We start from the raw sequence: 16181 nt of genomic DNA on the forward strand, positions 1-16181 counted from the left end.
TCAACTTCTCAAGGATGTATATAAAATCCGAAGGATATAATCGCATTTTTCTTCAACGTTTAAGTTCTTCCACTGAACAAAAAAAAAAAAAATAATTCATAAATTGTGTGTAAATATATGTATACATTTAACTCGTTTTTTTCAGCATTTTGAATTTGTTCATGCATTGCTGGACTCATAAAATAGTGCTAATTTTGTAATAGTGCTATATATATATGTTAATATTTAGCATGGTTAGTTATGGAGAATATAAAAATAATATTGAAATTTTTTTTTGTGTATATATGTTACCTCGCTCAAAAATAGTAGTGATGTTGTATATGTTTTTCTGATATTTTCGTAAATGTAGTGACTCTCATTTGTGAGGATTTTATAATCCTGATTTTCGTCACTAAAAGGGAAAAAAATGAAATAAAAAATAGGATGTATTTATTTGTTGGGGGATTAAATTAAAAAGAATGAATTTTATATAATGTATTATGCTTTTAGCATATTATTCACACATTTATTTTGATTAATTTTTATAATTATTATTATTTAAAAAAAATATTGAAGTATATCTCCTTACAGTAATGCATTTTCCTCGGGAACACACAAAATTGCAACATTTTTATTTTGAATATCTTCAATAAGTAAGTTATACTTTTGATAAAGGTGAAATACGTTTTGCGGTATTTCAATAGAATTTATTTTTTTAAGATCATTAAAAAAATGAATAAAATATATTTCTGTTAATGTGGGTGTAAGAAAATTAAGATTTAAAATTCTTAAAATAGTATTAATATCAGTATAATCTTTTGATGCTGTAAATAAATTTAATTTTTCTTCTTCTTTTTTATACCAATGATAACATGGTAAATTACTTAAAATATAATTAATATATTTATTATTTTTATCAAAAGAAAGGAAATAAAAATTAAGAATAACATGCACATAAATTTCATATAATCTACAATACTCCTCATCATTAAATGATAAACTTTCGCTGTTTAGACATTCGTTAATTAATTGGAAATAATATGATTTTATTATATTATTATAAAAATGAAATTTGCATAAAAAGTATATTATATTCAATTTATGAGTCAATGATAATTCATATTTTTTGTTCTGTACAATTGCATCATTTTTATTATCATCTTCATTTTGTATGTGAATTAGCTCACTATGATTATTTTTATTATTATGACCAACAATAGTTTGATCTTCTATAATATCATCATTTATTTCTTTATTTATCGAATATTTATTGGTATTATTGTGAATATCCCCTTCTGTTTCTTTTTCTACATTATTAAATATGTTATTATCGTAACTTTTTCCATTATCTTTTTCATACTCAATGATAGGCTCATTTTTTTGATCAGATATTTCATCCTTTGAATTGCTTAAATTATATTCCAAAATATTATATGCCTCTTCAGTGTTAGAAAATTTATTGCTTATATTAGAATCATCGATTTTAAATTCATTCATATAATTTGTATATCTTTGTGCTATTACAAAATTGAGATTAATGATATCTTTATTTTTTATACACAAAGACAAAAGTAATTCGTTTGTTTTGATAACATTTGAAATTATAGTAGTATTAGGTATATTTTCCATTTGCTGATATATAAAATTAACATAATGGTGTAATAAATTTCCAATAAATTGTTCGTTTATAAAATTTAGTTTCAAGTAGAATTGCAAAATAATATGAATAAAATTAAGATTAATGTTTCTTATACTAACTTTATTTAGTTCATTATTTAATATAATTAATGGTTTTAAATATTTGTTTGATAAAGAATATTTAATAAATATTTGTTTAACTTTAAAATAATCTGAAATATCAAAAAAAGGAATAAAATTTTCCATAATTTTAATATAATGTTTTATTAACATGTTTAAATAAGAATATTCTGATGATATATAAATATTTTGATATATATTTTTAATATTTAATAGTTCGTTTGTTAATAGTCTAAATGTTTTTATATCGATTATTTCATTTTTACATAGAATTATATTTTTTAAACATAATGTTAATAATTTTATATAGTTTACATCATCATTTATGTTGTTAAGATAACTTATAAGATTAATAATATTATTTATAGAAAGAAAATCTTTTTCCAAATTTTGTTTTATATCTTCATTGTATTTGTTTTCATTATTCAATATGAAATTTTTAATGTTGATATCATATTTTATTCTACTTTCAATGATGTCATATATTATTTTGTGATTTATGCCCGTGTCCATTTTTTGAGAATTTGGGTGTAGACAAAAAATTCCATCATTTTTGGTATCAATATTGCTTATAATATTTAATTTATCGAAAGTATTATTATATGTTTCTGAAATAATTTTATAAGAACCTCGATCTTCTATAGTATCAGGATATACAAGCATGCCACTAAGGATCGGATTTACCAATATATCATCTGATAATTTGGAAGTCATAGCAATACTATTTAAACTCTGTATCGATGTTTTTGTGTTTGAATAAGTTTCTTGGTTTCTTTTTTGAATAAAATAATTAAAGTTAATTTTAAATAAATTAATATTTTCAAAATGGAAAAATTTTAAATATTTTTCTATAATATGTTTAGTTTTATATTTACTATTTAGAGATAAAAATAAATTTATTGTATTTGTAGTAATATCATAATTGTAATTAATATTTTCAAAATTTGATGCATATATATTGTGATTATATAAATTTAAATCATTAAAATGTTTTTGTGAATTATCTATATTTTTCCTCAAAAATTCTTGACTATGAATTCCTTCATGAGTATTATCATCATTTAAATTTACATTATTTTTGTTATTTGTAGATTCTTTTTTTTTGAAATTATCTTGTTCGTTTATTTTTTTCATTTTTGTAATATAATCATCAAGATATGTATCACTAAATTTGTATTGATTAAGGGTATTTTTATTAGTAATATCTGATGATAATTTTCCAAATATATTTATTTCTTCATTTTTCCATTTGGTTTGTAATAAATTTTCAACACGTTTTGAAATAAAAAAGTCGATAAATGGATGAAACACATTTATTTGGTTCATTATATTAATAAGAACATATATATCAGATATATCCAACTCATTTAAGTGTGTAAAAAAAATAAAATAATTTATTATTTGATCTTTTGTTAATTCGTCATATTTTATAGATATATTTTTTATATAATCCTCAGAATTGTTTACAAATTTTTTATAATGAAATGTGTATATATATTCATAAATATTGTCCAAATTTATAGAAGTCACATTTGCGTTGTTGGAAAGCTTGTTTGGTATCATTTCCCTTATTTTCATCTGTTCATTTTGTCTTATTTTTAATACAAAATCTTCATTCAACTCGTTGAAAATTGGCAATGATGTTAATCCAATAAAATCAGTGGTGCTTATTATAGTAACACTTTTTTTTGTTTTAAAATTATTTTTGATTAAATTATCCATATGTCTATTTGGAAAAATATTATTCTTCATCACTTTTTGTATCGATTCAATTTTAGCAGAATTATTACTACGCAAATTAGATGATTGAACTTGCTCATCTTTTTTCTCCGTTTTTGTTGTACCCAAATCAAGCAAGTTTTGCAAATTTAACTTATCATTACTTTTATCTAATTCATCATTATAAAAACTGTGGGAATTTAGTTTGTCTCTATTCCTAGAAGAGTATATATCACGCTTTAATTCAAACATATATTTTTTTGGTAATATTTGAATACATTTAATTAAAGATAAATATTCTTTGAGTGTATATAAATTGATGTTATAATAAATTTCGTTGATAATATAATTTACAATGTGCTTACTGTCATTTATTAAATTTTTTCCTTTTTTTATATCCGAATAATTTTCAATATTTTTCATATTATCAATAAGATTGCAATATATGCTCAATATGTATGGATATATATTGTTAGGGAAATTTATTTTGTGTTTAACAAAATATTTAGTAAAAAATGTTATATTTTGTATAATAAAATCATTAAAATAATATGAGCTGTTTTTTATTTTGCAAATAAAATTAAGTAATGTTGTATTTTTTTCATTTTCGAGAAAAAATTTCATTTTTTTGATCTGCATATTATCACATAATTTTAAATGTGTTTCTTTTAATTGTATAATAGCAACTAATAAATTGTAGAATACATAATTATTAATATTAGTGTTATTAATGTCTGTTTGTGAATTGAATTTATTTGTTGCATCGAAATAAATGTAGTCATTTTTTAAAAAAGTGTAAAAGTTGTTTTTTAATAATGTGTTAGAGAAAAATGATAAATAAGAATCGCTTAGAAAAATGTTATTTTTTTTGTTTTTTTGAGTTATATTATTTTTTCCTTCTTGAAAATTATTCAAAATTGGGGCATAACTATTATTATCTCTACTAAGATTTGTATAGCTTTGTAAATTGGTCATAGGCATTATAGCATTATAAGAATTATTTATGTCTACAAACATATCTGTATTTTTTATTTTTGAAAATGCCAAATTCATGAGAACATATTTTATTTCATAATTATTAATAAAAGATAAATCTCGATATATCAAACTTAATAAGCAAATATTTATATTTTCATTTTTTAAATAATTATAAAAAGATATTTCTTCCGTCAAATATTTCTTAAGTTCCATATTAATATATTTTTCAACATTTTTTGAAAGAAAATTTTTGTATAATAAAAACATAATATATTGTTGTTCAATTCCTTTTTTGGAATTTTTCTTTTGGCTACCTTTTATTTTCTCATAAATTCCTTCTAAGCATGTCTTAGCCTGTTCATAAATTTGTGGAAATACATTTTTATTGCATATGTTTATTAAGTATAATAGTATCTCAATTTTTTTATTCATATCATTTGTATCATTAATATGATTAATTATATTTTGAAATAGTTTGCTAAATTTGCCATATAATTTAGTCTTTTCTTTACTGATTATCTTATTAGATAATTCTTCATTCTGATTTGTTCCAGTTTTTAAAATTGTTAAGTGCATATTTTTATTCAACCATTTTAATAATTCTGAAGCATTACTAAGGTTGTTCATTTTGTTATTTATTATATTTAAGAAATTTTCATCTTCTAAAGAATTTTTGGTATCCTTATTATAGTAAAGAAAAGTATGCAACAATTTCTCAATTTCATAATTTGATTTTTGTTTAGGTGTGTCATTAGGTTTTTTATTTCTATTGTTTTCATTTTCGATGTCGTTAAGAGAAAGATAATTTCCCTTTACTTGTGAAATATAATTGTTTATAATAAACGGATATGAATTATAGAAATAATTGTAAAAGTTATTTTTTTGGTTAACAAATATATTATCTCTTAAGTGTATTTTTAAAATATAATTAGTTGTTTTTATTATATTTTTATTTTCATCATGATATTTGATCAAATAGTCATTTTCTATGTTTCTCTTAGCATTTCCATCGTTTTTGTTATCACTGATAAAATTATCATTTTTTATATCCTCCTTTTTTTCCACACTTATATTAATATTATCATCATTTTTTTGGATGGATATATTCGTAGTTTCATACCTTTTGATACTCAGAAAAAATAACTTACCTTTTTTTTTTATTATTCCCTCACTTCTTTTTGGTAGTAACATATTAGTTTTCTTCATTTTGAAATAGCTATTACTGAATAGGTGCCAGAGTTATGAATTAAGAGGTGTATATATTAAGACGTATACAGAAAACCATATACATAATAAATATATGGCATATTGTTCTCATTCTTCACACTTTATACGATTACTACTCAAAGCATAGTATTTGTGTCACTAATTTCGTCCCCTCTGCATTACACAATATATTGAAGTGTTAAAAAACATTAGGGGAAATTTTGATGAATATTCTCAGAAAATATTCATAATTATATTTTGGTACTTTGTTATTTCGCTACTTTTGTATTTTATGCATTACTAGTTCGTTTGCTTGTGTAGCCATCAATTTACCTATTATTATTGTTATTATTATTATTACATATATTTATTTATATTATATGATAGATATTTTTTGCTTCCTTTTGTTTCTTTACTTGAGGCCACTTATTTAATTTAATTTAGTTTTATTTTACTTTCTATATTTTTTGGGTACTTTTCGATGAAATGAATGCGCATTTGTTTACGAGTAATTATATTTTTTTTTTTTGAAAATTATCTTGCTTTATGGTATTATTTTTTACATTTTTTTTTGCCGTGGTATCGTTTTGTTCAGTTCACATCTTTTATTTTATATATTTTTGGCAATAATTTTTATAAAACTGAAAAAATGTGTTTTTTTTGAAGTGCTTAATTCTTACCAATTATTAAGAGTTAAATATGTGAAAAAAAAAATATATAATAGCTCTAAAATGAGTATATATTATATGTATTTATGAAAATATAGAGAATTACACATTAAATGTAAGGCCAAGCTTCAAAATCGGTTAAAAATCAAATTCAGGAAAATTATTACGCATAAAAATGCTATATATATTAATGTAGGAAATTATGCATACACGGTATATATATTGGCTATAGACCTTTATATAACAATTTAAGGCTGAAATGTGTTTTAAAGGCACAAAAAACTAAATTCAGAGTAACTATTATGCAACTCTTGAAAAATATATCACAGAGTATGCACTATTGAAGTAAATTTTTTTTTTTTGATTCCTATCTCAAAGGAAAGAGCATGAAACGGAAAAATTATTATAATAAAATAAGTTACTAGTTATTGAGTAACTTCTATAATAATTATTAATGACTCATGAATGAAAAACAGTTACTCTAATTTAAATACAATAAATTTTCAAAGGAAAATGGAATTGTCACACCATGTTTCACCTACAAAATGATACATACACACATAATATGCATTTGTTTGACTTTGAATAGGGTTATTAGTCTATAGTAGAAAAATCGAATATATTTTTAATTAAATATGAAAAAGCACTGTCATTAAGTATAATATCAGTTTTTACACACGTATTGGTATTAAAATTATATTCATAATTTTTATTATTATTAGAAATTTTTATATCATTTATGTTTTCATTATTAAGTAGATCGCTAGGCGATTCAGTGTTTATATCATTCCCTATTATAATATTGAGGACATTATTTAAATGTGATATTTCATGATTTGTATTTTTTAAATTATTTTTTATACAAAATTGTTTTATTAAATTTTGAATTTGTATTACTTTATAGTATAATTCGTTCCACATTACCTTATTTTTTTTTAATACTGTTTTATCATTGTTTAGATTAATAGGCATATTTAATATCTCTTTATATACTTCATTTTTTAAATTTTTATATTTTTGAATAATATGAATGATTTCTTGCATCCAATTGTTATTTTTTTTATGATTAGGAATAAAAGAATGTAAAAAATTTGTATTGTATAATTTATTTTTAAAATATTCTGTCTTGTGCATGTTTAATCTAGATTTAATTAGTTCGCAGTTGTATATGTCATCATATATTTCGGCGTGTTTTTTATCTGCAAAATAAATATTTTTTGAAAGAAAATTGTTAAGATCTGAATTTATTTGTGTTTCGTGTATTTCTTCAGGTTGTGTTATTTTGGTTAGGAAATTATCGAAACTTTTTTTACTTTCCTTTCGAATATCATATATTTCTTCTTTTTTTATCTCGCTGTGTGTGTGTAAAAAATTAAAAAATTGTCCATCCTTTTCATATTTATTATTATAATAATTAATTTTATCATCAAATAAATAATAATATTGGTTATTTATTTTATTTAAAAAATTTTCGTTGTATAAATTGTTTATAATTTTTTTCATATAATATATGTCTATATTAGAATTTTCCATATGCTTTGGGTTTACTTCATTTAGTTTGTTTTTTTTTTGATGATTTTTTAAAAGTTCATTATATTTATTTTTGATTTCATTTTTTTGTTTAGTAATATAAGTGATTTGATTTAATGCTTCACTTTTGTTTTTTCTTAAATCGTTAATAATATTTACATATTCATTTTTTTCCTTTTTATATATATCTAGATCAATTTTTATTTTATTATACTTTTCTTCTCTTATACTTAATATGTTTATTTTTTTGTTAAGTGTCTCTATCAAATTTTTCGAATCATTTAATTCTTGTTCAAAATTTTTTATTATATCATTTTTTTGGTCTATGTCGTATTTTGTATTATTTTTATTTTCTTTCGAGTTTTCTAAATTGTACATTTCTACATATTTTTTGAAAATATGCATTAGTAATAATTCGTCTTGTTTTTTTTTAACAAAAAATGAATGTATGCTACATTTTTGAAAAACATTTTCTAGTTCTTCTAGTACGAATTGACTAATACTTTGTATTATGGCACTTGATTTACGATCCATTGAATTAGAATTTACAATATTTTTTATATTTTTTTTAGAATTTTTATTTTTTTCATCATTGTTATGTGGTATAGTGTCGTCTATCATGTTGACAAGAATAAGTTTATATTTTGTTGCATATGTGACAAATTTTTTTGGTGAAAAATTAAACTGTTTTATAGGGCAATAAAAATTTAAAACATTATTAGGCATTTTAATTAATTTTAATATTTCTTCGCACTTTTCAATAATTTGTTTTTGGATATATATATCTCTATAGTTATAAAATTCAGTATATATATCTTTGTCTATTATTAGTAAAATACTTGCTGCAGTTATTGTATTTAGGAAGCATATGATTTCGATAGAAGATATGGTTTCTTCTCTTGTTTTTTCTTCTTTTTCATTCCACTTTATTTCTTTCTCTTTTTCATTGACATTTTGTTTATTTACATCGATTTCGTCTTCTAATTTTTCTTCCATTTCTTCCCATATATCTTCCTCTTTCTCACCTCGTAAGGAATGATAAAAGTTCATGAGTTTTTCTGTTAAAAGTTGTAACATTGAATAATCAACATTTTGATTGAATAATTTAATCCGTATCTTTTCCATATATTCTTCTAGCAAGTATCTACATAATGAATATATATATGAGAATTTTTTATCATATAACAATACAAAATGGAAAAAAATATTTGATCCTTTAATTATTTGTATATATTTTTGAGTATATAACAAAAAATAAGAAAGTACCATAAAAAAATATATCGAAAATCGTATAATACTTTTTTCTAAATTGTCTAAATAAGAAGAATTATGTAAATTATCTATTACTTCTTTTAAATAAGTTTCATATATATATAAAAGAAGTTGAAAAGTTATATTTCCACATTCAAAAATATCATGAATTATTTTAATATTACAATATAACACTTGGATAATATTTAGTGAGTTTATATTATTACTATTAGTAAGAATATATTTATCAAAATAATCTAATTCTTTATTTTTATAGTCATTTAATACGATACCAGATACCGATAAATCAATTTTTTTGATTTTTATTTCAGAAAAATTATTCGATAAGACACTTTTTTTTATTGTCTCAATATATTGTGCATAGCTATTTTCTCCTTCTTTTTTTTCTACATGTACACTAAACAAGTTATTGGAATGAGATGGCAATTTTGATTCTTCCGAAAGGTTGTGAGTATTGTGGTTATCATCATTATGGCTATTCCACAAATTAGACATTTCATTACTTATCCATCCAATTTTATTTATTCCATTTAAGGAGCTAATAAACTTTAAAAGTAAGTTCATACAATATTCAGTCAATTTCCATTTAGATTGATAATAATTTAACAAAATATTTGATGCAATAAATTGTTCTAATTTAATTTTACATTCATTGTTACTTTTTTCTATATTTTTTTTTTTTTCTAATTGGTCTTTTAATTCCTGATTTATTTTTAATGTTTCTAGTAATATTTTTTCTTTTTCTTTTTTATATTTTAAAAAATTTTCATTCATATTATTAATTGCTTCGTAATATTTTTTTATTTTTTTATTAGCTAATGACAATTTAGCTAGCGTTTTTTCTAATTGAGTATTAATGTTAGAATGTACTTTATTATTTACATCAATTAATTTATCATTTATTTTTATTATTCCTTTTAATAAAGAATTATCATTTTTTGTTACCAAATCATTGTCTATCATTATATGCATTTTGGTTTCAGCTTCCTCTTTTTTTTTTTTAAATGATATATTAAGATTTTTTAATTTCTCTAAAATTTGTTTGTAGCAGTTGATTTCTTTATTTTGTTTATTAATAATTATTTCAAGCTCTTTGTTTTTTTTTATTTCCTTTTCTTTTTCTAAACTTAAAATATTTACTTGAACGTTCAGAAATTCACATTGTGTTTCCTAGTATAAAATAGGGATTTCCCAAGATTCACAAATGAAAAATATATCATAATTTATTACACAAAAATGTGTATCAAAATATAGTAGAAAAAAGGGAAAATAGTCAATTAAAAATATAGATATGTACAAAATAATATTTTATGTATTCGAACTAATTTTCTTACCATATGATTGTATTTCAATGCAATGTCTTTCTTGATTATTTCTTCATTTTCGTCTCCTTTTGTCTTATTACATTTCTGTGTGATATCTTCTAATTTTTGCTTTAGAGCTAGATATTCTGATTCCCTTTTCTCATATTTTTCTATCCATTTATCTCTTTCCTTAAAAAAAAAAATATATAATATTAGAGTGGATATATTGTATGCAATACGGAACGTTATACACTCTTATGTTGCAGTGTTTTTTATATTATTTTCTATCCATATATATTAAGAAAAAATTAAGAAAAAAATAAGAAAAAGTTAAGAAAAAATTAAGAAAAAATTAAGAAAAAATTACTTCTATTAAATGGCTAACTTCTATATTTCCCTAAAAGGTTGCAAAATAAATTGATGAAAAATTGTGTTAATATATAACTTGAAAATATTTTATTATGTTGTTAGAATCTTTTATGTAACAGTTTCTTATAGTTGTATTTTGTGTGCAATATGAAGCATATAGCATTTGAAACGGGGCATTTTATAGAAATGTGGATATAATATGAATAAGATGTGTATGTATCACCTCAATTTTTTATAAATAAGTTGTATTTTTTGATGTGAAATAATTGTTTAACGATTTACTTTATAACTTATCAAATACACATACAATTATAAATGTATATAGTTCATGTACTGGCACACGCATATGATGTGTATATATAATTTATGTATATATATGTATGCATATGTTAATTATTCTTCTTATTATTATTATGATTATTTTTTACCTTTGAGCTCATTTTCTCACCCTAACAAGACAAGCTCCTATGATAATTGGTATATATATATTTTTGTTAAGTACGTATTTTTAAAAATATAAAGGAAGAATAGTAGATATGCTATATTTATTGTGAAATAATAGAGTATAATACTATATGGATTTGTTCATTTTATTTAATTAAAATACTTTTTAGGTATTCTATAAAAGTTATAAATGTGAATTTAGGTGCTTTAAATTTTAAATGCAAAAATCGGAAAAGACGAAAAAAATATAGCATAATAAAATATATTTAAAACGCTAAATGAATGATAAACCATGAATAAACCCCTGAATTATTCTCTTAAATTTTATAAAACAAATAAATTAATTATAAATGCTTCAAACAGTATATATATATATATATTTATCTATGTTTTAAGCTACACATAAATATATATATTTTTTTAGGAAATTTAATTTTTACAACATGTATATATTATATTTTTTTTACACCATTTTGCATATTATATACATGTATTATATATATAACTAGACATTATATGGCGCATACGTGTATCTTTTATTTTTTATTATTTTACGCTTCTCTGGAAATGCCACGACATATACAAGAATAATACTTCGTGATTATTATTTTAATTATTTTTTTTTTAAGGGTAACATAAATATTTAAATAATATACTAGATACGTTTATTTATGTGTCTAAAATAAATATATAATAAAATTTAAAAGGGGTAAAAAATTATAAAATAAAAAACAAATATATATATATATATATATATATATATATATATATATATATATATATATATATATATATGTGTATATATAAGGGTTTGATAAACTAAAACACACACGTTTAAGGTGTAACAAAAATCAATATTGTATAATATGAAAATATAAAAAAATACATATTTTTATTTTAATATTTTCTATAATAATTAATATTTTATGCTAATCTTTATATTTGATTTTTATGTTTTTTTGAATATCATAATTCTGAGCCCAATAATGAATGTACAATGCAATTAATAGTTGGATAATTTTATAGTAATTCAATGAGGTTTTCAAAAAAAAAAAAAAATGATTTTACTACAAATAACAGTTCTAGGATATTTAAATACAGGGAAAACATCTTTGGTTAATTCTATTATGAATAATGAAGTTTTCAATACTTATATACATACAGAGATGCCAATGTAATACATACATAGACATATAAATATACATGATGATACTATACCAATATACAACACACATATGTATATTTACACACGTTATTAAATATTAAAATGTATATATTTATTTTCTTCTTTTGAAGGATATATTATAAAGTACACAGAGAAAGAAATCGAAATTTTTGTGTTGAAATTGAAGACACTTCTGTTGATGTAAATGTAAATATTTTTATGAATATGCTAAGGAAAGAAAGTATGTACTTATGCTCTTATTTATGTTTACTAATAATTTGAAAAATATAACAGACTGAGTGTGTATTAATATGTATGTATATATTAATATTGGGGATGTGTGATATCAAAAATAAATGTGCATCATCAAGTGGTTGTTACATTATAATATACATGGGAAATATATAGTAGATATGTACACATAAAAAAGAATTATTCTGGTATATAATTTTTTTTATTAAATTAAAAAACATATTTGCAGTTAAAACAAATAAGAATCATATGACAAATCCAGTGTTTAGCTTATTTGAAAAGCCAACGATTCCCTTTAGTCCTTATGATCAGTATAATTCGGTTTGCTATGGTTATAATAAATTTCAATATAATTAATAAAGTTTATAAATTTGTGTAAAATTTTATACTTGAAGAATTACATGTTTATTGGTATTGTTTTTTTTTCGCTACACATTTATTAAATACCATAATGCATAAATTTGTGACATAAATTTATGACATAAATAATATATTTAGGAAGGATGGCCTATTTATTAGTTTTCGATCTAACTAATCCATCAACATTTGAATATGCTAAGATGATATATTTAAACATGTCCAACACATATAACCGACTATATGTAATTCCTTAAAAATATAAAAAAATATAATTTATAGATATAATTATTTTTTCTTTCCTTCTTAATGTTTTTATTTATTATTTTTTTAAAGACACTTAAGCCCTTTATATCTCTTGTTGGAAACAAATATGGTATTTTTTCTCAAATTGGTGAATCAAACAAAACCTACACATATATAAACACATATAATTACACATTTTCTATTAGATTTGATTAACCAAAACAATGAATTACTAAAGCAGGCGGAAGATTTTTCGTAAGTTTTTATTTTAAACAGAATAATTATGTATTTATTTACATTGATTAGTTTGTACATTCATATATGTAAGAATTTATGCCTTGTTACTTCATTTTATTACCCGATTAACATATATGGATGTGTGGATATATACATTAATAAATGGACACACACACCTTTTCCTTTCCAAACAGTAATGAACATATGATCCAGCTATGGCTAACATCAGCTTATACTGGAAAGAATGTGAAAAAGGTAAAGCAGTTATTTATTTGAGTTTATTATATTTTATAAAATATGGAATACCCATCAATAAGATATGCATAATTAAATATGGATATTTTAAAAATCGTTTTTGGTATTGCGTTTTATATAGTTTATTTTATTTTATTTTTTACAGCTATTTGTACATGTAATTAATATGGTGTACAACAATACAAATCTTTGGAAATATGACGCTGACGATGTAATAAGAACGAATTAAAATTATTTATTAAATATATACAAATAGTAAAACATGTTTTTTTTTTTTTTTTTTTTTTTTTCAGTCTATATCAGAATCTTCTGAGGATTGAGATTGATCATTTTAAAGACGTTACTAAAAGTATGTTTGAGTTGTTTTCAATCTTTAAAAGATTAAGATTTAAGCCATATTTTGAATATATATTTTACATATGTCTCTTTTCACATATCATGAATTAGAAAATAAATTATAATATATATATTTAAAGAGTATCATGTCAAGGAAAGTGACTCTTAGTTGATCATATTGTTTTATATATATAATTGGCAATGTTTATATGTACAATTTTTTCTATACTTGTATATATTTCAAACATTTTCGTTACATAATGTTTCAGTGATGTCATGACATTAATATAAATTATTCTACTTTTGAAGTCCTGTTATTGTTAGCAGAATTTGTGAACAATTGATAAAACGGAATTAATAATATTAATTATAATATATATACGATTATGTGTTATTGATAAATTTTCATATTTATTAATTTTTTTTGTCTCTCATTTTTTTCCGACTTTTATAGTTATACAATATTCATGTTTTTATGTTATTTATTTAAAAAAAAATATTTTTTTTAAGCGTCTTTCTCATTACCGTTTATCATTATATTATAATATTTATTTTATTTATATGTTCATTTATTTATACCATTTTTTTAATTTTAATCTTATTATGGTACTTTTTAATGCCATTTTTTTTTTATAATTTAATCTTTAAAAAATTATTTAAATTTTTAAAAAAAGAGAAAAAATAAAAAATTTGATGATATTGAAAGCAAAATAAACAAAATAGGAAAAAAATGTAGAAACAAATGAATAAAAACGTCAAATATAGTTAAAACGTTCCATTTTCGTTCGTTCGTTCGTTCGTTCTTTTTTTAATTTTCTTGATAAATTTTGTTGTTTAAAATGTGGATAAACAAAATAGGAAACAAAAGTGCATCCTTTATAAATCACAAACACTTTCATCCAGGTACGCATTTATATATAAATACTTAAAACGTAGAAAACGTAAGTACATTTGTGATTGCATTATATATATATACATAAGATTGCTTGCGAAAATTGTTTATCTCACCAAAGTAAATACTCATAAATTTGGTCCATCCATTTTGTAAATAATATAAATTAACTAGTATTCCCCTTTGCACACATTTATAGGAAATATAAAAAACTTAGAACGAGTGTGGCTAGCTGAAGAAAAAGAAAGGTTAAGAAAAGAAGAAGAAGAAAAATATTTAAAAAAGAGAGAAGAGCAATATAAATTATATGCTTTAAAAAAGCAATTAAGACAAAATGAATTGAATAGCAAAGATACAGAACATGATATTCTATATGACATTAACAAAGAAAATAAAAAAAAAGAAGTTAATTATAATAATAAAAAAAAAAATGAGGAAAATGTGATTAATTCTTCTATTAATAGATTAGTTATAAAATCAAAATATAATGAAGATATTTTTGTAAAAAATCATAGGTCTATTTATGGTTCATATTATGACCGAAAAGAAAACAAATGGGGATATATTTGTTGTAAACAAACCGATAAAAATATATCCTGTACAAATAATACATTTGATAACAAAAATAACCATTCAAATGCGTTACCTGTTAAAAAGGATTTAGAAAAAATAAATGTCGATAAAAAGAAGAAAAAGAAAAAGAAAAAAAAAAGCACATTTGATAATAGTATAACAGCGGTTTTGAGTAAATTATGATGATGTTTTTCTTAGTACCCGTTTATTCGTCTTTATATTCATTTGCTTGTTTTGTTCTTTTATCATTTATTCCTTTTTTATATTGTTTTTATTTGTTACTTTTTTGGTGATGTCGAATTAATCATAATGTAATTTGACAGATAAACAGTTTGTTTATATGAACTACGCGATATACATGTATTTTCCATTTTAATTAACTTTAAAAATAAGCCTATGTAAAATGAGACAGCACAAAATCTCATTTATTAATGATATAATTTATTTAAAAAAAATCAAGGCTATTTATTTTTAATGAATTTGTGATTTTTAAAAGTGTTTTAATTGTTTGTTGTTAACAAACTAATGGAGAGAGCCTTTCGATGATCATCAAAATGACAACGAAATAGCAACTAAATATCAACAAAACAATAAATGAAAACATAAATAATGGATCAATATATATCAAAATAACGAAATAC

The 16181-nt window shown here is 21.2% G+C and overlaps 4 protein-coding genes across 4 annotated transcripts; 2 read left to right on the plus strand and 2 right to left on the minus strand.

The window, feature by feature from the left end:
• Positions 1 to 5640, minus strand: PY17X_1366400 (conserved Plasmodium protein, unknown function; the record flags this gene model as incomplete). Its single annotated transcript, XM_022957321.1, has 3 exons — positions 1 to 72; positions 292 to 391; positions 569 to 5640. The coding sequence occupies 3 exons, from the start codon at positions 5638 to 5640 to the stop codon at positions 1 to 3; spliced, it is 5244 nt and encodes a 1747-aa protein (XP_022813756.1).
• Positions 5641 to 6902: 1262 nt separating this feature from the next.
• On the minus strand, positions 6903 to 11223 carry PY17X_1366500 (conserved Plasmodium protein, unknown function; the record flags this gene model as incomplete). The annotated part of the gene is made up of 4 exons (XM_022957322.1): positions 6903 to 10280; positions 10445 to 10603; positions 10782 to 10811; positions 11212 to 11223. 4 exons carry the CDS (start codon positions 11221 to 11223, stop codon positions 6903 to 6905), a joined length of 3579 nt encoding a protein of 1192 aa, XP_022813757.1.
• A 1062-nt stretch (positions 11224 to 12285) lies between these two features.
• PY17X_1366600 (GTPase, putative) lies at positions 12286 to 14059 on the plus strand (the record flags this gene model as incomplete). The annotated part of the gene is made up of 9 exons (XM_022957323.1): positions 12286 to 12401; positions 12524 to 12633; positions 12874 to 12975; positions 13143 to 13246; positions 13338 to 13377; positions 13454 to 13502; positions 13679 to 13739; positions 13885 to 13950; positions 14033 to 14059. The coding sequence occupies 9 exons, from the start codon at positions 12286 to 12288 to the stop codon at positions 14057 to 14059; spliced, it is 675 nt and encodes a 224-aa protein (XP_022813758.1).
• An 855-nt stretch (positions 14060 to 14914) lies between these two features.
• Positions 14915 to 15723, plus strand: PY17X_1366700 (uncharacterized protein; the record flags this gene model as incomplete). The annotated part of the gene is made up of 2 exons (XM_725440.1): positions 14915 to 14978; positions 15167 to 15723. The coding sequence occupies 2 exons, from the start codon at positions 14915 to 14917 to the stop codon at positions 15721 to 15723; spliced, it is 621 nt and encodes a 206-aa protein (XP_730533.1).
• Positions 15724 to 16181: the final 458 nt, after the last annotated feature.

This window comes from Plasmodium yoelii (genome assembly GCF_900002385.2).
Source record: "Plasmodium yoelii strain 17X genome assembly, chromosome: 13".
NCBI lineage: Eukaryota > Apicomplexa > Aconoidasida > Haemosporida > Plasmodiidae > Plasmodium > Plasmodium yoelii.